The sequence below is a fragment of the Neovison vison genome, chromosome 7 (assembly GCF_020171115.1).
Source record: "Neovison vison isolate M4711 chromosome 7, ASM_NN_V1, whole genome shotgun sequence".
NCBI classification, from domain to species: Eukaryota; Metazoa; Chordata; class Mammalia; order Carnivora; family Mustelidae; genus Neogale; species Neogale vison.
The window spans coordinates 53,876,037-53,899,883 of record NC_058097.1 but is presented as its reverse complement, the minus strand read 5'-3'; the positions used below and the strand labels follow the sequence as shown (position 1 = coordinate 53,899,883).

Genomic DNA, 23,847 nt, shown 5'->3' with positions numbered 1-23,847 from the left:
CTCATGAATATTCAGGACGCAGGATCGGTGGGGAACTCTCCAGGTGCCGCTCCACCTTTCTCAGGACTCCATTGGCTGATCCCTCCCGTCACTCTACTGGGCGGGGAGGACAATGCGCGTGCGCACGGCAATGTTGTGGGGGGCGGGCTCCCGGGAGAGGCGGTGCCGGAGGCGTTGCTGAGGATCGCAGAGTAACGAGAACAACACATGAAGGAAGAGAACCGAGATAATCGATCCCATTCATTAGGATTTGGTCTTCCTGCACCTGCCCAGATCGTGTAGCAGTGAATGGAGTCTAAAGGAACTGACAATGGGGCGCCTGGGTGGCTCAGTGGGTTGAGCCGCTGCCTTCGGCTCAGGTCATGATCTCAGGGTCCTGGGATCGAGTCCCGCATCGGGCTCTCTGCTCAGCAGGGAGCCTGCTTCCTCCTCTCTCTCTGCCTGCCTCTCTGCCTACTTGTAATCTCTCTCTGTCAAATAAGTAAAATCTTTAAAAAAAAAAAATAAATAAAGGAACTGACAAGGAAATTGAGGACCCTTACGGAGCCCACGAGTTAGGAATAGCTTCGTCGCACCAGACTAACGTGTACCTATAAAATGCCTGCTGTATGCTAGACTTCTCTGGGAGGAAGAACTCCTCCCATTTAGTGAGCGCCTACTGTTTGCCAGATACTGTCCGCATCAGGCATCGTGGCTTGGTAGCTAAGGTGTGGACTCTGGAACCAGAGTGCCCCGGTCCAAATACCGGCTCCACTGTCTACCAGCCCTGTGACTGTGGTCAAATTAATTTTAAATCTGAAGTCTCAGTGATTTGTTGCCAGCATAGCAGCATACAGTTGGTATGCAATTGATTATTCATCTGCAAGGTAGGAACAATTAGATTATTCACAATGTAGGGGCACCTGGCTGGCTCAGTCGGTACAGCACGGGACTCTTGATCTCAGAGTCATGAGTTCCAGCCCCACACTGGGCATAGAGCTTACATTAAAAAAAAAAAGAAAGAAAGAAAAAAGCAAAAACAAATATTTTTAAAAAAGATTACGATGAGATGATGCTTAAATTAACCCGCATAAAGCATTTAAAACTGGGTCTAGCAGATACTCAGGATTCAGTAGGTAACAGCTTTTGTGCAATTGCTCAGCAAATAAATATGAGGTCTCTACTGTGTGCCTGACCCTGTCCGAGGCCCTGGGAACACAAAGGTAACAAGACAGCCCCTGTTTGTGTCCTCAAAGAATGGACTTTAAACATACATGTGGATATAGGGTTACAAGTATGACAAGTACTGTGATGGGAAAATTCTGGAAACCATAAGGTCTACATACAGGAAACGTGCTGTCAACTACCGGGGTGTGGAGTGGTCAGAAAAGCCTTCTTTGAGGAAATGAGGTTTGAGTAGACACAGGAAGTAATGAGAAGGAACCAGCCAGCCAAAGGGGATGGATGAGAAAAGGGGAAAGGGTGTTGGTGTTCCAGCAAGAGGGAACACTGTATACAAAAGTTCTGCTGCCACAAGAATGCTGATGCCTCAAAGAGCTAAAGGGAAGCCTGCATGGTAGAAGGACAGAGGCAAGGACAGAGTAGAGAGAAAGCATCTGAAGGGAGAGGCAGGGCCAGGCCAAAAATCCTTAGAGTGGTCTGCAGAACCCTGTCTAACCAGCATATGCCCTCCAACCATCCCCACACCAACCATCTTTCCTCTCTGATCCCCTCCTCTCTGGCTTAGCTCATTTTATTTCAGCCACATGCTGTTTCCAGAACACTCCAGGAACATCCTATCTCAGGGGCTTTGGCCTGCCTGGAATGCTCTTTCCCCTGACGTCTGCATGGCTTGGCTTTGTCACGTCCTTCAGGTCCTTGCTTCAATGTCATCTTCTCAGTGACACCAAATTAAATCCCCACCCCATATACACACACCCACAAACTCATATACTCCTGTAGCTCCCTCCCTTGCTTTTTTTTTAAGAGCCCATCTAACCATCTGACATACTAAATATTTGATTTATTTACTTTAGGAGGTCAGCTCCATAAGGACAGGGATTTTGTCCATTTTAGTCCCTCCTACATCTGTGGTCATTGCCACTGTGCTTGGCACACAGTGGGGTTTCAATAAATATTTGTTGAAGGGATGAATGAGCCATGGGGGGTGGTCAAATTTGCATTCTGAACCTGTAAGTCACTTTGGGTGCCTTGTGCACATGAACCAGAAGGACCAAGACTGGCAGGCAGAGAGCCAGTCTGTGGCTGAGGCTAGGGCAGTGGAGGAAATTACATCATTAAATCCTCATGACAGTCCTATAAATCACATCCTTTTATTTTCCCCATTTTACAGATGAAAAAGTGGGCTCAGAGAGGCGCAGTGAGTTGCCCAAAGCCCATTTTATTCCAGGGTCCATGTGTCTATGTCTGTGTGCATGATAGTTTGTGGAGCTGATCTAAGCAGAGAAGAGTGAGGCTCGAATCCTCTGTTTAGCTGGGATTAGAGAACGAGCTTAGTTGATACAACCACAGAGCTTGGCGAGAGAGCCAGAAAGCAGGAGGCAGTGGGCTACCCAAGGCTATGACTTCCTTCATAATTCTCTCTCATTAATTAATTAATTAATTAATTAATTCATCCTGTATTACCTGAGCCCTGTGCACATCCTGAGCTGGGGAGCCAAAGGCACCCAGGGGTCACCAAGACAGCCTCATCCCTGATGCTCCTTGCAGTGTGACATCCAAGGAGAATAAAATGGGGAGAACCTGCACAATGTGATCTCAGATAGTTGGGAGTAAATCATGGTGTTGCCGTCCCACTGTTCGCTCTCGCCATGCAGCAGCTAGCCCCATCTTGCTGCTTAGTCCTCTGCTTTCTACTTGTCTCCAGTGGTGTTCTATGCCCACAGGGCCATCACCCCTACCTTACCCTGCCTCGCAGGTCTCAGAGACATCCCCTCCTCCAGGAAGCCCTCCCTGACCACCCCTCGACTGGGTCAGGCATCTTCTCTAAGCTCCCCCATCCCATCCATGCTTACCTTGTTCAAGTGAGTGGGGGAAAGGAGGAAGGACATCTTAAAACCCAGAATATAATAAAATGAAATTGAGTATTGGGCTGATGTGAGTCAGGCATCATAGCAAGCATGCTGCTACCTCCCTGATGTCCTTCCTCACTGTCCCCCTGCTCCCAAGTCACTCCTCCTAGCCACACTTGGCTTCCTGGCTCTTCCACGCGAGCACCAGACCTGCAGGATCCAGCTCACCGGTACAACAAATTACCCCCAAATGTAATGGTCGAGAACAACACCATTTATTATCTCACGGTTTCTGTAGGTCAGGACTGTGTGCAGCTGCAGACATCCCTGTTCATCTGGGAAACGATGTGATGCTAGCCTCACCAGGTGGTTGCTGGCAAGATTCATTTCCTGGCTGGCTGTTGGCCAGGACCACCTGTAGATCCCTGCCATGTGGGCACCTCTCAAGGCAGCCGGCTTCATCCGATGGAGAAGAAAGAGAAGCCCAAGAGAGACGCAAGGAAGATAGAAGTCATCGTCTTTTCCAGTCTGATGTTGGAAGTGACAGCCCGTCACTTTTGCGGTATTCCATTTCTTAGAACCCATCCAAGGGCACGTGGGTGGCTCAGCAGGGTGACTGACTCTTGGTTTCAGCTTGGGTCCTAAGTTCAGGGTCTCAGGGTCATGGGATGGAGCTTGGCATGGAGTCTGCTTGAGATTCTCTCTCTGCCCCTCTCCCCACGTATGCTCTTTCTCAAAATAAAATTTTAAAATCTTAAAAAAAAAAAAAAAGAAAGAAACCACCAAGAATACATCCCTACAGCCAGCCATGGTCAAGGGGAGAGTAACCTTGAGGTTACTCAAGGGCATGAACAGCATGGTCACTGGTCCCTCCATCTGGAAGGCTTTTCCCCCAGATCTCTGTGGCTTCTTCCCTCACCTCCCTCAAGCCTGCTGTAAAGTTCCATTCTTCAGCAAGACCTTTCTGACTGTTCTATTTAAATTGCATCACTCCCTGGGCAGGCTGAATAGTCGACCCCAGAGATCTCCAGGCCCCAATCTCTGGAACATCCCTTTATATGGCAAGAGAGACTTTGCGGGTGTGATGAAGTTAAGGCACTTGAGATATCCAGGCATGCCTAAGTGTAACCACTGATGCCTTTATAAGGGGGGAGATCCACAGCGAACAGAGACAGAGGCAATGTAACAGGATCGAGATGCTACACTGTAGTGTCTGAAGACAGAAGAAAGGTGCAGAGCCAAAGAATACAAGGAACACAGCTCTAGAAACTGAAAAAGGGGAGGAAACGGATTCTCCTGCAGAGCCTTGGGGAGCACAGCCCTGCTAACACCTGGATTTCAACTGGTGAAACTGATTTTGGACTTCTGACCTTCAGAACTGTACAAAAATAAATGTGTTGTTTTAAGCCACCGAGTGTAGAGTCATTTGTTACAACAGCCACAGGAATTGAGTATTTGTCCCAGTCAGGGGCAAGAATATATCTGCTTCACCTAACTCCCTTTTTCCCCAATAGCGAGCAGTATCTGAGATGCTATTTTTGGCTTATTGTTCTATTTATAGTCTGCTTCTTCCACTTGAATGGAATGGCTCTATTGTCATTCCATTCTATGGAATGGCTCTAATGCCATGGTCATTTTATAACTGTTTATTAGGGACAATTTCAAATGGGCACAAAAGTCGAGAGAACCGTATGAAGACCCACATCCCCCAAACATAATTAGATGTCAAACAAGGACTGATCCTGCTTCAGCCACACCCAAACCAGTCAACTATTTTGAAGCAAATCCCAGGCACCCTCTCATTTTATGATAGGTATTTCAGAATGAATCTCTAAAAGTAGAGACTCCATAAAAGCATAACCACTCTATCTTTAGCACACTTCCAACAAAAGTAGTAATCACTGATTAATTTCAAAGGTCCAGACAGTGTTTGAATCCGAGGGCAGGGATTCCCATCTCCTCGTCTACGTCTTCTCTTTTGCTGCCTTATGTGGACAAAAACATGATTAAGTTCAAGGATCCTGAGATGGGGAGATCATCCTGGATTATCTGGGTGGGACCCAGAGAAGGGAAAGGAGAAGAAATCAGCACAGGAATATATAAGAAAATTTCCTGGAAGCTAAGGCTATGAATCGCCAGATAGAAAGGACAGACTTAAGGTCAGAATGATTAATGAATAAAGACTACAGTAAGGCATATGAATGAATTTTCAGAACCAGAGAAAGAGGAAAGATTCTAAAAGCTTCCAGGAAAAAAAAAAAAAAGTTAAGAGGCAGCTGGGTGGCTTGCTCTGTCTGACTCTTGGTATTAGCCCAGGTTGTGAAAGCAAGACCTGCACCAGGTTCCATGCTGGGTATGGAATCTGCTTGAGATTCTCCCTCTCCCTCTGACCCTCCTCCCCAACCCACTATCAGGGGAACTCTCTCTTAAAAAAAAAAAAAAATCAAATACAAGTTCAAAGGAAAGGAAAGGGGGAATGGATACAAATCTAAGGGGGGGTAAACAGCTTTCCCTTGGTCTCCAAATTTGCATTTCAAGTCACAGTGCAAACAGATTTGAATGAAAGAGGATACATCTATTTCCAAGCTAGAATTTTATACCCAGCCCAAGCTATAAAAAAGTGGGAGGGTAGAATGAAGCTATATTTAGTTTTTAAGAACCCAAAAATATCAACCTCTTTTTCACCTTTTTGAGAGAACAACTAGAAGATGTGCTCTACCAAATGAAGAGTCAATCAAGTGAGACAAAGATATGGGACCCAGGAAACAGGGTCCAACTCAGGGATGTCCCAGCAGAGCTTAGCACAGGCCTAGAGAGCAGCGAGTTCAGCTGAAAGCAAGAGAGAGGACTTCAGGAGGGAGGAAAAAAAAAGTCCTGAGTGAACTGATAGGAGTATGGACAATCCCAGAGACCATTTGAAAAACGTTAAGTATAATTGCATATAAAATTAAGCATGTGACAAAGGTAATCATTAATTCTCAAAAATCTTAAAGTTTATAGGAGGAGGAAAATGCTAGTATATTACATGGCTTTGCAGTGAAAACATTTACATATTACATGGTAAAAACTATGATTGATATAAAAATGATGACATGATTTCACTGGAAAAGAGAAAGTGGCATCAGCATGAACGCAAGCCTCCCCCCGTAACAGGAAGTCTGGTAGAGAATGTCTAAAATTGGCTATCGAGAAATAGCAGTATCAGCATATTTAGAAACATAGGAGAAAATACTAAAAGAAACAGATAAAGCCGTTGAAAGGGGTCTCTAGAGAGCAGAAGGGAGTGGAGAGAGATGGCGCAGAGGACTGCTTTTTTCTCATAAATGTTTTAGTATAGGTTGTTTTTTTTTTCTTTTTTTTCAGTAGTCTCTACACCCAAAGTGGGAATCAAACTCATGACCCCACTTTTGACTGAGCCAGCCTGGTGCCCTAGTACTATTTGGTTTTTAAGGTATATTCACAGGGGCACCTGGGTGGCTCAGTTGGTAAAGCATCTTCCTTTGGTTCTGGTCCTGATTCAGGGTCCTAGGATTGAGTCCTGTGGTGGACTCCCTGCTCAGCGGGGAGTCTGCCTCTCCCTCTCCCACTCCCCCTGCTCCTTCTCTCTCACTCACTCTCTGTCTCAAATGAATGAACTAAAGGCACCCAATAAATAAAGGCCCTTTAAAAATAATAATAAAATATATTCATGAAAACTAATCAACAGTGATAGAAATCACAACTGTGGTTGACTGGGAAGAGGCTTCCATATACTGGAAATGTTGTGTTTCAGCTCTACCCAGTAGAACTTTCTGAGATGATGAAAATGTTCTCTATCTGCACTGCCCCAAATGGTAGCCACTGGCCACACATGGCAACCGAGCACTAGAAAAGTGACTGAGAGGGGCACCTGGGTGGTTCAGTGGGTTGGGCCTCTGCCTTTGGCCCGGGTCATGATCCCGGGGTCCTGGGATCGAGCCCCGAGTCAGACTCTCTGTTCGGCAGGGAGCCTGCTTCCCTTCCTCTCTCTCTGCCTGCCTCTCTGCCTACTTGTGATCTCTGTCTGTCAAATAAATAAATAAAATCTTAAAAAAAAAAAAAAAAAAGAAAAGAAAAGTGACTGAGAAATGATCCTGAATTTTTATTTAATTTTAATTAATTGAAATTAAACAGCCACGTGAGGTTGGTGGCTATATGTACTGGACATCTCAGACAACAACAATGCTGTTGCCTTAGGATTTGTCAAGAAATACACAGAGGAGACCTATGCCTGTGCTTTACCCAAAATCAGTTTACACAGTAAAGAAGTGAGGCAGGAGCAAAGGAAAGTCCCTCTTCAGGGTCATACCCTCAACAAGGCCACATGGATTATGGGAAGATAAAGCCCTGTCGAAGACCGTCTCCCAAACCATAATTTCAACACACTCGAGGGAACAATCCACCATGAGCGAGAACCAGCAGACACCGCAGATGATGGAAGTAGATGGCTCCATACTTCAGATGGTAGAATTATCATACATATACTATAAAATAAGCTTAAAATGTTTAAAGACATAAAGAATCCAAAATAAGAAAAAAGATTGAGACACTACAAAAAAACAAAAACAAAAACAAAAAAAAAACACCAAAAATCCTCCCTCCCCCTCGCCAAAAAAACCCACAAAAAAACAGATGTGTTTGGAAGAGGAAGGACTGGATTTTCAAGACAGAAATCCCTTAGAAAGGGGCTTCCTTAAAACTGGTTTGTCAAACACGGTAAGGGTGATGAGCACTTATTAGGTCAGAAGGGGATCTAAAGAGAGGGAAGTCCATTTCTGTGCAAACTACCTTTATTTATAAGGAAAAATGTCCCTATTTGGTTATAAAACCGGCACTGAGTGAAGGCACTTGAGTGGGGACAGCTGGGGACCAGTGTGTCTCGCCCAGCCCTGGAGAGATGAGGGCAGAGGTGACTCCCGGGAAAATCTGGTGGAAGTGACACACCCCAGGCTCTCCTAGGATGATATGTTGGCTTGTTTGGAGGGGGTGGGAGGGGTTGGCAGCAGGAGCGAGAGGCACTTTGGACAGGATCTGATTTGGCAAATGGAGGAGGCTGGGGGAGGAGGGGAAGTCTCTTGCCTCCGATGATTCCCAGGCCCAAGGTGATCTCCCGAGGCTAAGGCAGCTTCTAAACTTAAGGCTGAGGTTCTCCTTCTCCCCTGGGCTTCCAGGGAAGCAGAGAGCTGGAGGTGAGGACCCCACCCCTATAGGGCTTGGGGCCCAAGGAGATGCAGCAGTTACTGAGGAGAGGTCTGGGGCAAAGGCAGGGCTGCCCGCTCCTGCCTCCCTTGGCAATGACCTTCTGTGCAGCTAGACCTTATTCCTCTGAGTCTTCACCCTGGGGAAGAGCTGAGGGAAGGCAGAATCTTTAGACACCAGGAATTCTCCCTCCTTCCTCCTACCCCCAAATTTAATGGAGTCACTTAATCCATCCCCAAACAGATAGGCTGTCTCCATCCTCCCCTCCCTTCCTAACGGACTCCTTCCCCTTGGGGATTTGCTCCAGAATCCCCAAGGCCCCTGTCACCACCAAGCACCAGATGGAGCCTAGAGTTGATGAAATGTAATTTTCTGAGGCTTCCGTTCTGCCATGAAACGAACACCTGTCTCTCCCTACCACAGTGGCTATCTCCTTCAGACCTACCTCCACCCACCCCCAAATTACAAGAATTTTCTCTCCTAGGAATATAATGGGATCTTCTGGTCTCTTCCCTTAACCTAGTACAATCTCCCTCAATTCTACCATCCTTTTAATAATGGAATCTTCCTCTCCCTCCCCCTTGCAGTGTAACAAAAGCTTCCTCCCCACTACACCAGTAATAAACAATTCTTTTAACTTTCCCTCCTGTGTACCTAAAATGAGATTTTTCATGGCTTCCCCTGGCTAAAATACATTCTTCCTTGCCTTCCCAGTAATAAAATTAAGGATGATTAAAAAAAAAAAATTGCGCATGAACCAAATAACTAGTCAGGCAGTGAGTTCCCCACAAAGTACCACAGGGAAGGCGCACTTTCTCTCCCAACTATAAGGGGCACTGTCCCTCACCTCCCTTGCGTTATTATAATTGGTTTCCTCATTCCCCACGGACCCGTAATGGATTCTTCTGACCTACCTCGCCCCTAGTATAATGGACTGTCCCTCTTGCTCATTTTTTCCCCCAGAATCACCCTTTTCCCCAAACAGCCCCAGGATTCGGATACAATATCTCTTCTTTGTAGAAGAGATTTTTTTTTTCCTCACCCCAAAGTAGTTACGAGGTACGTAGCCCTCCTGCCCATGCAGCGCAGCCCACCACCAGTCGGTCTCCTCGGGTCCGTCCCTCCGCAGCACGGTGACCGACTCGCCCTCGCGGAAGGACAGCTCGTCTCCGAACTCCGCGCTGTAGTCCCAGAGGGCGTACACCGCCCCGTTGTGCATCAGGCCCATGCTCTGCTCCACATCTGAAACACGAACCCGTAGGGGCTGTGAGCACCTGGTGGGGATGGAGGGCTGGAGGCCTCAGAACACTCAGGGACACAAGACACGCTGAGGACTGGGACGGGCCCTGGGATGTGGCACCCCCCCAACACACACACGCACAGCAAAGTCGGGTACCCCGTCTGGAGAGGGGCGCCTAAGCTGGAGTCAGCTGCCCGGAACTGGCAGTCTCTGACATTCGAGGGTATCAGGGTGCATCAAACTGGGGCCTCCAAGCCCCGAGGCAGGGTCAATGCTCCCCATCCCCTCTTTTTTTTTTTTTTTTTAAGATTTTATTTATTTATTTGACAGAGAGAGATCACAAGTAGGCAGAGAGGCAGGCAGAGAGAGAGAGAGGAGGAAGCAGGCTCCCTGCTGAGCAGAGAGCCCGATGCGGGACTCGATCCCAGGACCCTGAGATCATGACCTGAGCCGAAGGCAGTGGCTTAACCCACTGAGCCACCCAGGCGCCCTCCCCATCCCCTCTTGGACATCGTCAAGTCCCTGTGTCACTCCCAGAGGTGCGGTTGATGTATACCGCCCCCACCCCACTATACAGTTTCCATAATCTCAACGCCCCCTTCGATGGTTCAGCCCTTCCCCGCCTCGCACTAAGTGGTCCCACCTCCCGCTTCCCAGATGGTGAGTCCACACTGCTTTCCCCCTCCCCAAGTGGCAAAATCTCCAGAGGATGCAATAACGTCTCCAGAGGGTACAGCCCACCCTCTTCCCGGCCCTGTTAAGTGGTAAAATTTCCATCAAGAATTTATCCCCCCCTTCCAAATGGTATAGTCCACGCTGCTCCCTCTTTCTAGTGGTTCAGTCCACTGGGTTCCGGTTCTGCCTTCCTTCCCTGCCAGGTCTTGTGTCCAATCTCTACTTGACCCTCATAGAACTCTCCACGTCCGAGACAGGCAAAACAGTCCAAGTGCCCCATCTCATAGGCTCCACCTCCTTGTACCATCGTGTAAGGGCCAATGGCCCACCCCGAAGCTTAGTCTATTTCGTGCCCCCGGGGTGCAGTCCCCGGCTACCCATGCTCACCCACAAGCCCCAAGGCTCTCATCCAGTTTCTGCCATTAGTTGGCTCACCTCTCAAAAACACTGTCCCACCCCCAGATCCTAGAGCCTGACTTCCTTCAGCTCTGAGATGTTCCTAATCCCGCCCTATGATACAATCTGCCCACCCACGTCAGGTGTGTAATAGGGACGCTCTACACACTCCCTTGATCCAAGCTACCTACCTCCTCCTATGACCTGCTTGGGTGATCTGCCCTTCCCCCCCTAAGGGAAGCGTCACCTGTCAACGGTGTGGCCCTGTGTCTCCCACAGGTAGCACAGCCCACCTGCCCAGCCCTATGCTAGGTAAATGGTATTGTTGGAATGTCCAACCCCCTCATGCCCTCAGGTGAGAAAGCAGGTGAACAGTGCAATCTCCAAGACCCCCCTTCTTTCCATAGGTGTCCAGTTTGCATGGCACAGTGCCCACGTCCCCCAGCCCATGAGGCTGGCAGTCTCCTCACCCCACACATCCTGTGGGCAATTGCCAGGTGGGAGGACCAGTCCAGCTCTCCCGCAGGTGGTCCATCCCACCGCCTTTCCTTTGTGATCCTGCCACCTGGCTGGTACAGTCCCCACATCTTCTCTCCCACGACCAGCAATCTTGCCCCTTCCCCCTCCGCAGTGACCAGCTGGGTGGCCTGGGTCCCCACCACCTCCTTCCCTCCTCCAGAGGCAAGCCTCGCACCTGCCAGGTAAGTGGCGCAGTCAGCGTAACCCTCGCGGTAGGGGTCGCACTTCTCGATGGCGGTGGCTCCGTCACTGAGCGTGGTGGCGAAGATGGCTGCGCCGTGCTGCACCAGCGCTGTGCAGATGGCCGTGTCGTTGCACGACGCTGCGCAGTGCAATGGTGTCCTAGGTGTGGAGGCGTGCGTGAGCCGCCGCGCATTTGCCCGCGTGTGCCCCGGCCAGCAGCGTGGTCCCGCCCCGCACCCACGCAGCGCCGGCCCCGTAAGAGTCAGGGTCAGGGCTCACCAGCCGTGGCTGTCTGGGGAGTTGACGTTGGCACCGGCCGCGATGAGGAAGTCCACGATGGGGTAGTTGGCGCCGCAGATGGCATTGTGCAGGGCGGTGATGCCCTCCTCATTGGGCTGGCTCGGGTCATTCATCTGGGCGGGCGGGGGACACGGAGGCGGAGGCTCAGTCCCCAGCACCATCCCCTGAACACTGCTTCCACCCCGCCTGCCTTGCGCTCGGGCAGCACTCACCTCCTTCACTGCCTGCTGCACCACGTCCAGCTCCCCGGTCAGCGCTGCGTCCAGCAGGAGCACAAGCGGGTTGAGGCGCGCGCGGCGAACCTTGCGGGGGGAGCCGGCCTTCCGCAGCACCGAGCGCATCTCCTGGGGAAATGGGTAGGGGCGGTGGCTCCGGTGACTTGGGGGGGATTATTAATATACCCATTACTTAGAGAGGAAAACAGAGGTTCAGGAACCCGGCCGCAGCCGCCCCACGTCATCCAATTAGACGGAGATGGGGCTGGGACTGGAAGGCGGGGAGGTACAGAGCCCACCGGCCATGGGGAAAGGGATGCCTTAGTTCTATAGCTTTTGATTCCCTACAATAGTCAGGGAATCTGGATCTTGGCCCCTGAGACCTGAAAGGAAGCTGGCAGACCACCAAGTTGATGACTGTAGAAGTCAAGTAGGTATTCAACCTGTCCTCAGTCTTAGTGCTTTTATAAAACATAAATGCTATGAAAGCCACATAACAAACTGTTGTCCAGTGTTAATTCCAGATGTTCGGAATGAGAATATTTAGCCTCTTATTCCTTGTGCTTTCTTATTTTTGATGTCCACAGGTCCTCCTACAAGTTTCATTTATTGGGAGCATGTAGCATTTTGTGATTCTGGTCTTTGATGTCGATGATCTCAAGATCCTGGAATTTGGAGATCCCAAGAGCCATGGATTTCAAAATTCTCTGAGGTTCAGCTGTTTCAAATGTTGTAAGTCCAGGAATGCTAATTTACGCCATCTCCGACTGCTGAAGACCCAAGTCGTTGCATTCCCAAGATTCTATGGGAACTTTAATATTTTTTGGTTAGAATCTCCTTCCAACAGATTGGAAGGAGATACTTAGAATGTTAATCACAGTTCTGAGTGCTGTGATTTTTGGCCTCTTTATTCTTTTTTTCTATTTCCTCCTACTTACTACAGTGTTTGTGTATTTACTTTTCTAGTGGAAAATGTTCCTTTACAATATAATTCTGGGGGTACACAGCTGGCTCGGTTGGTATAGCTGAGATTTTTTATCTTTGGGCTGTGACTTCAAGCCCCATGATGGGTGTAGAGATATCTTTTGAAAAATACTGTTTGGGGACGCTTGGGTGGCTCAGTTGGTGAAGTGTCTGCCTTCGGCTCAGGTCATGATCTCAGCCTGAGCCTTTGGCTCAGGTCCTGGGATCGAGTCCTACATAAGGCTCCCTGCTCAGCAGGGAGTTTGCTTCTCCTTCTCCCTCTGCCCCCCATACTCTATCGCAAATAAATAAAGTTTTTTGAAAAATACTCTTTTAAAAATAATAAAATAAAACAGAATTCTATATTTCAACATATTAGTGCACTAATCTGTGATTTCCTGACTCAAATGAGAAGAGCCTTTAATTTTCAGTTTGGTGACTTCACGAATCAGTTAATAACCAGGGCCAGTGTTACTGAATTCTAATTTCTAAGATCCTGTTATTTGAAACTTCGGCACTCTAGGATTCTGAAGGTTCACTGTTCTGAGACTGAAAACAGGATTTAATTCTTGAATTCTGTGAATTTTCGAGTTTCTTTATGGCCAGGACTTTGTGATCCCATAAGGTGTTTTCATTCTTCCATTCTTGATCTCAAGATCCTGGATCTCAACCTTTCCTGGCTAGGGAATAGGCATTTTGGGGTGTCAACCGAGCCCCTGCTTCTTTTCTCGGAATCGCTCCCCTCACTCTGTCCATCCACACTGAGAGAACAGGACTGTTCCATACACGCCACCCACACCCTGGCCAACATGCAGGGACTAGAGCAAGTTTTGAAGGCTACCATCCCCTAGTCAAATGCTAACAATAAGAATAGTGATTAACAGTTAAGAGCCAGGCACTATTCTAAGCGCTATATTCATATATTTAATGCTCCAAGCAACTCTATGGTTTCTCTCATCCCCATTTTACAGATGAAGACACTGAGGCCCAGAGAGGCTAAGCATCTTGCACAAGGTTGCACAGCTGATAAGTGGCATGGAGCCGGGATTTGAACCTGGCAGCCTAGCTCTGCAGTTGATGCCCTTAATCACCACACCCACAGCCTCGGATACCAGAGACTTAATCTCGCAATTCTGAATGAAAGCGCCTCTGAGAAGCATCAGAGGACACCATGCACCGGAAGCGAGAGGCCGTTCTGAGCCGCCATATCTAGCCATGGCACAGGCGTGCTGAGGTCTGAGAGGAGAGATCAATTCCCAGAGAAGGCAGACACGAGAGACCATGCAGCATGGTGACTACCTTGCTTCAGGCAGGCTTTTCAGGTCCTGGAATAAACCCACTGACACACTCATTTCCAGGTGGTAAGATTCCAAGATTCCTGAAGAGATGCCCCTGGGGTGGCGGTGTTGGGGGGGGAAGCAGGTGATTGGAGAGGAGCAGAGAAAGTCTCTGGGTGGCCGAGGCTTGTGAATGCCTCTCCCAAGACATTCTCCCTGTCTTCACAACACAGGTGACTCCTAGATTAAAGACTAAATTTCCCGGGTCCCTGGCCAATTGGAAGAGGCAGATGTGAGGCATGCCATTTCCAGGTTCTGTCCTAAAAGGGAAGGGGCACGTCCAGGTGCTAATAGATCCCCGTGTCCTCCTGTATTACTTACCATGCTCTGCAGCTGCTCTGGTGGGCTGACCTGAGGCAGGGCCGGGGGTGGGATGGGAGCTGGTGGGGCAGGAGCAGGGGGCCCTGCCCTCGCTTCGGATCCCTCACTGATGGAGGACAGTTCGGGTTCAGGACCCCCAGGCCCGCCATGCCGATGGAAGAGGCGGCTGATGAGCTGCTGGTACTGCTTCTTGTGGGTGGGGGGCAGGGCTACAGCGGGGCTCTGCTCCATGGAGCCCCTGCGTTTGAGGGGGCGCGGTATCTCTGCCAGCACCCGTGCCACCTCCTCCAGCTCGGGCACTGACTGCGCCTCAGGGGGCAGGGCTGGCTGCAGCCTCGTGGGGCTGAGGGGCCGAGTTACAGCGCCCTCATCTGCATCACCGCCCTCCAGCACTGGTGCCAGCAGCCCCTCCAGCTCGGGCTCGGGCTCCAGCTCCGGGGGAGGTTTGGGGGGGCCTAGAGGGAACAAGAAGCCCATCAGTGAATGGGTGCCTGGGAGAATCCCATGACTCCCATCTCCAAGTCTACAACTTCCAGGACCCGCAGCCAGCATCCGATTTGCTGTGTGACCTCAGGGCAGTTCCTTGATCTCTCTGGGCTATGAATAATATATGATTGTGTGCTTGTCTTACTGAATTCTCACCACGACCTTGTGAAGTAGAACCTGCTATCATTTCCTTATTACAGGGAGGGAAGCTGAGCATCATGGAGTGCAAGTCAATTGCCCAAAGCCACTTAGCTGCAACTGGTCCCTCTGACTTTGGAATCTTGTGCTAATACCATCACGATGGCCTTGACTTGCTGAGATCCTAAGAACTTCCTCACCTACCCTTTCAGGCAGAATACTCATTCTGGGACTAGAATCCTGGTGCCTGATAATGTCCTTCACAATTCACAGATGACAAAGCAGAAGTTCAGATAGGTTAGCTAGTTTATCCTGACTCATACAGCAAGTCAGCAGGGGAGAGGGGCTCCAAACCCATTTGGCTTTAACTCTAGGCCCTGGGCTGGTCTCACAGACACAAACATATTAATGATTATTATAACTAATATAATAGCTATTGAAATCTTCCCACATCAGGCTCTATTTTAATGACTTTGTATAGATTAAATAATCTAATACCATAATAAGATGGGCTCTATCACCTTCTACACTCAAAGAAACTGAGGTCCAGAGAGATTAAGTGACTTATCCAAGGTCACACAGCACGGAGCCAGTCAGTCTAATTCCAGGGTCCATGCTTAACCACGGTGCTCCCTCTAGCTCCTGAATGAATTCCCAAGCTCCTCCTCTAGCCTCACTCTGTGCGGGGACAGTGTCTGGAAATGGGTGTCTGGCTGTGATGGCTCCCCAAGCTGTTCTGGTCCCCAGCCATTTGTCCTCCCTTTAACCAGCCTTCTGGGTCCCCCACTGCTGACTCACCTTCGCTCACAGAGGGCCAAATCTGTTGGGGAGGTTGCGGGGCTGGGACAGGGGGTTGAGGCTGGGGTTGGGGTTGGGGCTGGGGAGGGGATGGAGGCTGGGGCTGAGGGGGTGCCTGGGGCTGTGGAGGCAGCTTAGGTGGGGGTGCTCGGGAGAAGATGGGGGAACCAGGGAGCATGGCCCTGCTGGCCCCATGCTCCCAGAAGGCATTCTGCAGCCTGAATATCATGCTGAGAGGGATGGGGCGCTGGCGTGGGGCTCCGCGGGGCTGGGGGCTGGAAGGGGGCATGGGGATGCGGCTGACAGGCTGCCAGCTGCGGGGCAAAGTGCCTGACGGCGCCGGGGAGCCCAGCGATCTGCGGTAGCTGCCCACATCAGAACGCCGGTCGTTGGCCAGAGGGGAAACCTTGTAATTGCGGGGCAGAGTGGCGCTGGTGAGGTTGTCCTGGGGAGAAGGAGGGAAGGAGGAAAGAAGGGGCTAGGTGGGAAGAAGTTAGGGGGAGGGAATGATAAAGGAGGAGGGGGGAAGGAGGTAAGGACAAAAGGTCAAGAAGGGAGAGAAGGTGAGGGACGCCAGAGGGAGTGAGGGAAAAGGGATTTAGGGATGGGGGGATGGAAATCCAGGATAAAGAAGGAAGAGCCTGGGGTGGAGGGCAGGGAGACTGGGGGTGCAGCCGGGAATGGGAGGTGGTCCTGGCTGCACTTCCGGCCCCTGCCCCCCAGCCCCGCCCTCCGCAGGCCCCCCTCACCTTGCTGGTGGCCCCCAGCCCATCCAGGCTGCTCTCTCTCCAGGGTAACAGCTGCAGGCCAGGCGAAGCGGGCCGTGAGAAGACGTCCAAGCCTGCAAGGCGCGAATCATTAGGGTCTGGGGGCTGCCTCTCCGGGCTCCCCACCTCCTCTGGTCTCCCACCACTCACGTTCATAGCTGGCGGTCTGCGAAGACTTCTTTTCATACGCCACGTCTAGGTCAGACTCATTCCAGGCTTTGGGGGGCCGCCGGCGCAGCGTTAAGTCGTCTAGGGAGAGGTGGCGGATCGGGATATACCAGGAGGCTGGTCCCATGCCAGCGTCCCTCTCACCCCACAAACGAGGCCCCCTGGTTCACCTTGAGCGCGCAGAGGTGGAGCGAAAGCGCTACCGCCCGCGCCCAGTAGGGGGCTCCCAAAGGCCACGGACGCATCGTAGGCTGAGGTCTGGGGGCGTGGCGAGGGCCCGCGCTCCGGGAAAAAGGCCTGGGGTCCCTCCGCCAGGGGGCTGCCCCGCGGGGAACCCGCGCGGCCCAGGAAGTCAAAGGGCGTAGGGGGGCCCTGCTGCCGGAGCGGGCCGGATCCCGGCCGCGGGGAGGGCGCACGGCCGAGGGAGCTGCCTGTGCCATCGAAGGCGCGGGGCCGGGGCGAGGGCGCTCGGTCCAGGGTGCCGTAGGCATCTGGCTGCAGGTAGAGCGGGGTGCGCGGTGATGAGGGCCGGCCTTTAGGAGACAGCGGGCTGTAGGGGTGCAGAGTCGGGGCACTCTCGGAGCGTCCGAATGGGGTGTCTGCACCGTCGGTGGCCGCCTTCCGGGGAGACCCGCGGATGCTGAAGGACTCGGGGACCGGGCTGGAGCTGTACCGGGACGGCTGTGCGGAAGCCAGGACATTGAGGGGCCAAAGGAGATATTAATGTAGGGGTTAGTAGGAGACCAAAAGAAGTCATCGGAAATTAACCTAGGGGAGTTGGAGCAGGGCTGGAGAGTGAGGCACAGGGAGTCCTGGTGAGAGGTACTGGCGAGACAGCCCTGAAATAAGGACTGAGGCTAGCCCACACGGTGCCCTTCTGCCTCTAAGAAAAAGACCCTTTTCCCCGAGGGTCCTGTTAGAAGTCCATTCATACTGGTCCCCTTTTACAAGTGCCCTCAAATAGCCCACAGCCTGTACAACCCGATGGGACAGAACCTTAGGCAGAAAAAGGCTGGCTTTGGGGCCAAGGTGGGGACCGAGGCGAGTAGGCTCACCCTAGGGGGGGCTCCAGCCTGCGAGCCAGGAGGCGTGGGTGAGTCTGACCACAGCGACTCCAGCTGTTTGGTGAGCTCGTCCACCTTGGCCGCTGCCGTGTCCAGCTCCATCTGCTTCAGGTCCATGTGCTTCATGGCCAGAGCTGGGCAGGTGGGAGTAGCGGTCAGGACCGGGACCTCCCCGGGCAGCGCCCCGCCTCTACCCTTGAGGGCCCCTCCGGGGCAAGCCCCGCCCCCTACCCCAGCTCACACTGGAAGTTCAGGTCCAGAAGGTCCCTCGTGCTCTGGAATGCCTCGCTGTCCATGGTGCCGGCCAAAGCGGGGCGCCTGCTGAGGTGTGGTGTTGGGGGGGGCGGGGGAAGGGAAGCCTTCTCAGATCCCGCCCGCAGGGAACCAGGGGTCCTAGAAAAGCCAGACAGAGCCTTTACTCTCCTAGGTCCTTCCACTGGAACCGCTATGCCCAGCCACTTCCCTGGATGGGAAATGCCAACTCCTTCAAATTCCCGGATGGCTCTGGACAATTCCCTCTTTTATGTAGCTCCTTGTCCAACTTTCTAGGTCACTCCTAATAAGACTTGAATGACTCCTTCAACAATTAGCCACTCATTATCTACCGTGCGCCAGGCATGTGAGGGAACAAAGAATGCAAAAGTAACCATCAATTACCGAGTGCCTACTAGGACTGGAAGACACAACACTAGATGCCAGGGATATATATATTTTTTATGCTAGGGATCTTTTTATTTTTATTTTTTTAAAGATTTTTATTTACTCGAGAGAGAAAGCTCGAGCGCAAGCAGGGGGAGGGGCAGAGGGAAAAGGAGGCTGCTGAGGGGCGCCTGGGTGGCTCAGTGGGTTAAAGCCTCTGCCTTCTGCTGGGGTCATGATCCCAGGGTCCTGGGATCCAGCCCCGCATCGGGCTCTCTGCTCAGCAGGGAGCCTGCTTCCTACTCTCTCTGCCTGCCTCTCTGCCTACTTGTGATCTCTGTCTGTCGAATAAATGAATAAATAAAATCTTAAAAAAAGAAAAAGAAAGAGAAAGAGAGCTGGAGTTTACTCCATGTAGGGGTAACTTCGTTTAAAAAAAAAAGAAAAGAAAAGAAAAGCAGGCTGCCGAGCAGGGAGCCCGATGCAGGCTCGATCCCAGGACCCCTAGGATCATGACCTGAGTCAAAGGCAGCCACTTAAAACTGACTGAGCCACCCAGGCGCCCCACTAGGGATTTAAAAAAAAATAATAATTGTGCTGTCTACCATGTACCTGTGAGAGTTGCTTGAGGGCATATAACAATAACAACTATTAACTGAAGGGCCACTACCTCCTAGAACTGTGCCAAGGGCTTGCACCCAATACCACATGCGATGGTCAAAATCACAGCAGCAGGCAAAAAAAGTGGGGCTCAGAACCCTCTGCTCAAGATCACCTTGCAAGGAGTTGGTGGTATTAGGTTTCACACCTGGATCTAACTTGTTAGTCTGGGGCGCCATGACCAGACTTGGCAGAGTCCCAGAGGACAGGGACCACTCAGCTTCCCCTCCCCAGAGTTGACCTTGCTCATGGAGACCCAGCATTCACAAGAAGAACAGGGAAGTGGCTGGGGATGGCTGGGCTTCTGTGGTCACCGGCTCAGTGGGAAAGAGCTAGGCCACAAGGAACCGGTCAGGCCAGCACCATCTCCATCCCCATGGTAGCCACCACGCCCGCCAGCCCTGCCACCTCCCCGGGCTGCACCAGCCCCTTAGGTTTGGAGGTACAGGTGTGGGCGGTGGGGCAGGCTGGGGCATGCTGATTCTGGCCTCTGTCTGGGAAGCCTTGGCACAGAACCTGTTGGGGCTGGTGGTTCATTTGGGTGTGTTGGGAGCGTGTGACCTTGGGCAACAAGTCCCATCCACTCCTGAGGCCTCAGTTTCCCCAACAGTGAAAGGAGGAGGCAAAGGAGCTATTCTAAGAGGCCTCTTCAATGTCTCAGAGCCCTAGAAACTGTAAGGACCTTGAGGTTGTAATTAAAGCTCTATAGAGTCTAAAACTCTCAGCTTGGGAGTCTCTTGTCCAAACGTTCTTAGTCCGAGAGTCCATCTTTGGAACATTCTAGAATTCTCCAGTTTTGCCAGCTCAGATTTCTCCATCTTCCCGCACCATGTTCTATCTATCCCAGGCTGCCCTAAAAGTCTAGCTGAGTGCACGGTTAGGGGAGTGAGTAAGATCACGAGTAAGGAGCCAGATTTCTGGGGTTCAACTCCTGGGGAACCAATGACCCTGACAAAAATGCCTCCTGATCTGTACAACGAAGATATATAGCAATCCATCGTGGAGGACTATAGTGAGGATCCAACTGGCCAGAAGGTGCAAGAGGAATGAGGCTCTGAGAACTCAGGCTTCAGAAAGTAGAAACTACAGGAATCAGAACTTGGGGCTTTTAGAACCTCAGATACACAGGAAACACTCTGTGTCTGCTAAAATATAAAAACAAACAGTTCTATGCAGCCTCCAGTGCCAGCATTCTGGCAGCGAGATGTTCTTTCGGGGGATTTCAGGATTCCGGAATTTCTAAGACTCTCAGATCCCATGCTGACATCCTCTGGCTCTAAGGAAATGCCAAGGCTGGGCGTGGGGCCCTCCCAGCACTGGTGTGGGCAAAGGGGCTGCCGGGGGCCACCAGGGGGCGCTCCGGGTCACGCGGACAGCGCCTGAGCTCAGACCCTGGGAATGCGCTGCGGGCCTGGGCAGGTGCCTCACCTCCTGCGGCAGGGGAGCGGGGGCCGGGAGGGGCGCGAGGGCGGCGCGCACCGCGCCTCTGTTCCCAGGCCCCTGCCCTGCACTTCCAGCTCCCCGCTCCCCCTCCTGCGGGCTCTAGTCCACCCCTGGGTACCCTCTAATCCCAGGTCTCACTTGTCCCCTTCCCCTCCACCCCCTAACTCTCTGTTCCCAGGGTCTCATGCACGCGGCCAGGCCAAGCAAGTTCTTCGGGGTTAAGGATCCCGGGGGAGCTTCCTGGAGGAATCATCATCCTCAGTGGGAACCGCCACAGAGTGCCAGGCTAGGCTGGGAATACTCTGGTTGGAAACCTACATTTCTGTCCAGACAGACAGACGCTGGAAGAGACCCCACCCTCTCCGGAACTTGGTGTTCCTCTTCTGTGGAAGAGGCTAGGGCCTTCCCTTCTTGAAGTCTCTACCCTGGACTCGTTTCTCTGTGCCTCAGTTTCCTCGTGTGTATAATGGGGGAATTTATACCCTCTCCTCAAAAGGGTGTAAGGTTTGAGTGACCTAATTTTTGGACAGCGTTTAGAACAACGCAGGGCACCAAATAAAGTTCACACATAGAGGATTCTTAATCATGGACCTTCCTAGGGCTGTTCATTAAGATAACACAGGATCTAACACACAATGAGGGGTCAAGACCCAGAGGAATTTCGTTTTTTACACAAAAGAGGCCTTTTGACTCTTCCTGAGAGTCTAAAAGCCCTGGGTTTTGACCCCTGTAGTCTCAACTTCCTAAATCCTAAATTCTCCTTGTACATTAGTGAGTTCTGACTTGTGGTCATCCCCAAAAATTCAGGTGGAGGGGCATGGGATGCCCTGGAAGATTCCAGAGAGAAGGTGGCAAAAGCCCAGGGTGTGGGCTGTGCCTGCTCTCCAGCTTTAGTTTCCCCAGTGGAGTAGAGAGAAATCATTGCCTGGGGTGGAGTCAGCAAACCACCTGCGGGCAGTGCCTGAGACCTCTGTAGACTGTGGGAACCACGCCATCCTACCTACCAGTGCTGAGCCTGGCGCGCTGTGAGCTCTGTCTTGGCAGCCACGGTTGGTTATTATTTTTAATTTCATCTCAGGCTATAACCGAATGCCCTTCAAGCCCAGACATTCGGAAGTTCTTCCCTCTCTCATCAGAACCCCCTGCCTCCCCCACCCCCTGTTCAATCCCCTCACGTGACACGTAGGGGTGGAGAGGAAAGAGAGACAGACAGAGGGAGGTGCCCATGCCTGCCCTCCCCCAGCTTCAAGGACAGACACACACCTCCAGAATTAGCCTCTATCCCTCGCTTATCTCCCACACTACCTCAGGTCAGACAGATGGGGGTGGAGGTGACATTTCTCACCTCAGGGTCAGGGCAAGGAGCCCTAGGAGGAGGAAGGTTAGTCAGAAAATCTGGTGGGAAGGATGGAATCCCGTCCCCCAGGCAGCTGCAGAAGAAGTTATAAACTAAGCAGCTGTGCTATCTGAGACAGCAGCTCAGAAGGGGCCACATAGTCCAATCAACTCTACCTGTGTGACCTCTTAGCCTCAGTTTACCATTGTCCTCTCAGTCTCATGCCTGTGTAGTGCCCAGCCATGCAAGCCTTCCGGAATCCAATCCCACCTTCTGGAATTCTATCCTGGGTTCTAGAACCCCCTCGGCAAACCCCAAGTATTTCCCACCTCCAAGGGGTAAGGGGAGGCTCCCGCCCCCACGAGGGGGCGCCCTGGGGTGGCGATCCCTCCTCTGGTTAGGCAGGTCTGACGCGCCAGTTAATGATATGTTGGGGATCTCGCAGCCGCACGCAGGTTGGAGAACTGCCCCGGTCCCCCCCACTGGCCCCCACACCAGAGCCGGAAAGTGTAGGGAGCGCCGGAACCCAGCCTCCAGAGGGACCTCGGGGGCTTGTCCTGCTACATTTCTGGGCCCCGAGTTCCACTATCCCCATCCCACTCCGAATTCTGTCTCGAGACCTAGAGGTTCGGTGGAGAAAGCAGCTGGAGGGCGTCAGGAATGACCGCCCTTTCCAGAACCCCGTCAGTCTGACTCTTGTCATTTCTGCCCAGGACTCAGGGATCCAATACCCCAATTCTACTCAAAGCCTCAGACTTCTGAGAGTGCCCAATTCGTGGGACTCAGGGGTCCCAGCTCCAGCGTCTCCCCAGGACCATGGCGTCCGAGCCCTCGACCCCAAGAACTCAGGCATCAGAGTCCCCTTTCCTTTTGCCTAGTAAAAAGGAGTTCTTTCCTTCGAAGGACCCTGGCATCTGCGCACCCCCAAATCCGCCCTGGGACTCGGCGTCCGAGTCCCCTCCCAGTCCTCCCAGGGATACGGTGTCGGCCTCCTCCAGAGCCGCTGGACCCCAGTGGAGTGGAACTCACGGATCCGGGGCAAATCCTGGCACCGGGGGACTTCCTCCGGCTCCGGCTCCGGCTCCGGCTGCGGGGAGCGGAGAACGGGGCGGGGCAGGCGCCGGGAACAGGTTAGACGACGTGACTCCGGCTGTTGGGAGGCGGGTCCCGGAGGAGAGGGGGAGTAGGGGTCGCCTCGAGCACCTTGGGACTTGTAGTCCTGGAGGGGGGCAGTACGCAGCCTGAGACGTTCCCTTTGGGAATCAGCGAAAATCCATTTCACAGACAGAAAGGGCGAGGTCCGGAAGCCGAGGGCGACCTGACCACGTAGATAGAATCGACTTTAACCACGCCGTGACTGAGGGAGGCAGCCTCCTGAATCCCTGCCCCACCCCTCTAGGTTTGGGTTTCCCCTTGTACAAAAAGATGTGGACGCCACCAAAGGGGTAGAAGGTTAGAGGATGGGGGAGGTTAGGGACGGATGCCCCGTCCCTAAGGCGAGAAAAGAGCCTCGAAAAATCAGTAGCCCCTCTAGTCTCTGAGCCTCAATCTCCCCGTCGATAAAAAGGATGGGTTGGATCTTTACAGATTTTCCCAGCAACGGAGTCCAAAGTCGTAAGCTGGGACTACAATCCCCAGCAGCTTCCGCGATGGACGTCGGGCGACTCCCCTCCTCGCGTCCTCTGGGAATTGTAGTTTGGAGCCCTCAGGGGCGGCGCCCGGGTGTCTCGCCTACACTGGTGAACCGCCTGGTGATCCCCGGCTGAGGGTACGCGTCCCCTTCCCCTGACCTTCCTTCCGTCCTGGGAAGCCGCTCACACCCCGAGAAAGGGAGACGCCCCAATTTTCGAATAGGATCCGAAATCACAGCAGAGGGGGCGGGAAGTGGCGCTGACACACCGGCCAGGAATGCAGTCGGGTCACCCTGTCTAGCCGCCGTCCCGCGGCTCCGCCCACCGCCCCAAGCGGTGC

General features: G+C 52.2%; 1 protein-coding gene across 1 annotated transcript; it reads right to left on the bottom strand.

The window, feature by feature from the left end:
• Positions 1-7,801: 7,801 nt before the first annotated feature.
• On the bottom strand, positions 7,802-23,707 carry PPP1R13L (protein phosphatase 1 regulatory subunit 13 like). The gene is made up of 13 exons (XM_044257116.1): positions 22,906-23,707; positions 18,040-18,191; positions 17,790-17,932; positions 16,905-17,415; positions 16,717-16,815; positions 16,549-16,640; positions 15,800-16,244; positions 14,378-14,832; positions 11,754-11,885; positions 11,521-11,654; positions 11,234-11,400; positions 9,271-9,470; positions 7,802-8,378 (listed from the first exon to the last, which is right to left on the bottom strand). Exons 2-13 carry the CDS (start codon positions 18,092-18,094, stop codon positions 8,340-8,342), a joined length of 2,472 nt encoding a protein of 823 aa, XP_044113051.1. The 5' UTR covers positions 18,095-18,191; positions 22,906-23,707; the 3' UTR covers positions 7,802-8,339.
• Between the last annotated feature and the right edge of the window lie 140 nt (positions 23,708-23,847).

What these genes read in the sequence shown, in the direction of transcription:
- PPP1R13L (XM_044257116.1), bottom strand. Translation starts at nt 18,094, where the DNA reads ATGGACAGCGAGGCATTCCAGAGCACGAGGGACCTTCTGGACCTGAAC. An exon ending in GCAGACCGCCAGCTATGAAC is followed by an intron (nt 16,641 to 16,716) that starts GTGAGTGGTGGG and finishes CGCGCCTTGCAG; the next exon opens with GCTTGGACGTCTTCTCACGG. An exon ending in TTGGCCCTCTGTGAGCGAAG is followed by an intron (nt 14,833 to 15,799) that starts GTGAGTCAGCAG and finishes TGTTCCCTCTAG; the next exon opens with GCCCCCCCAAACCTCCCCCG.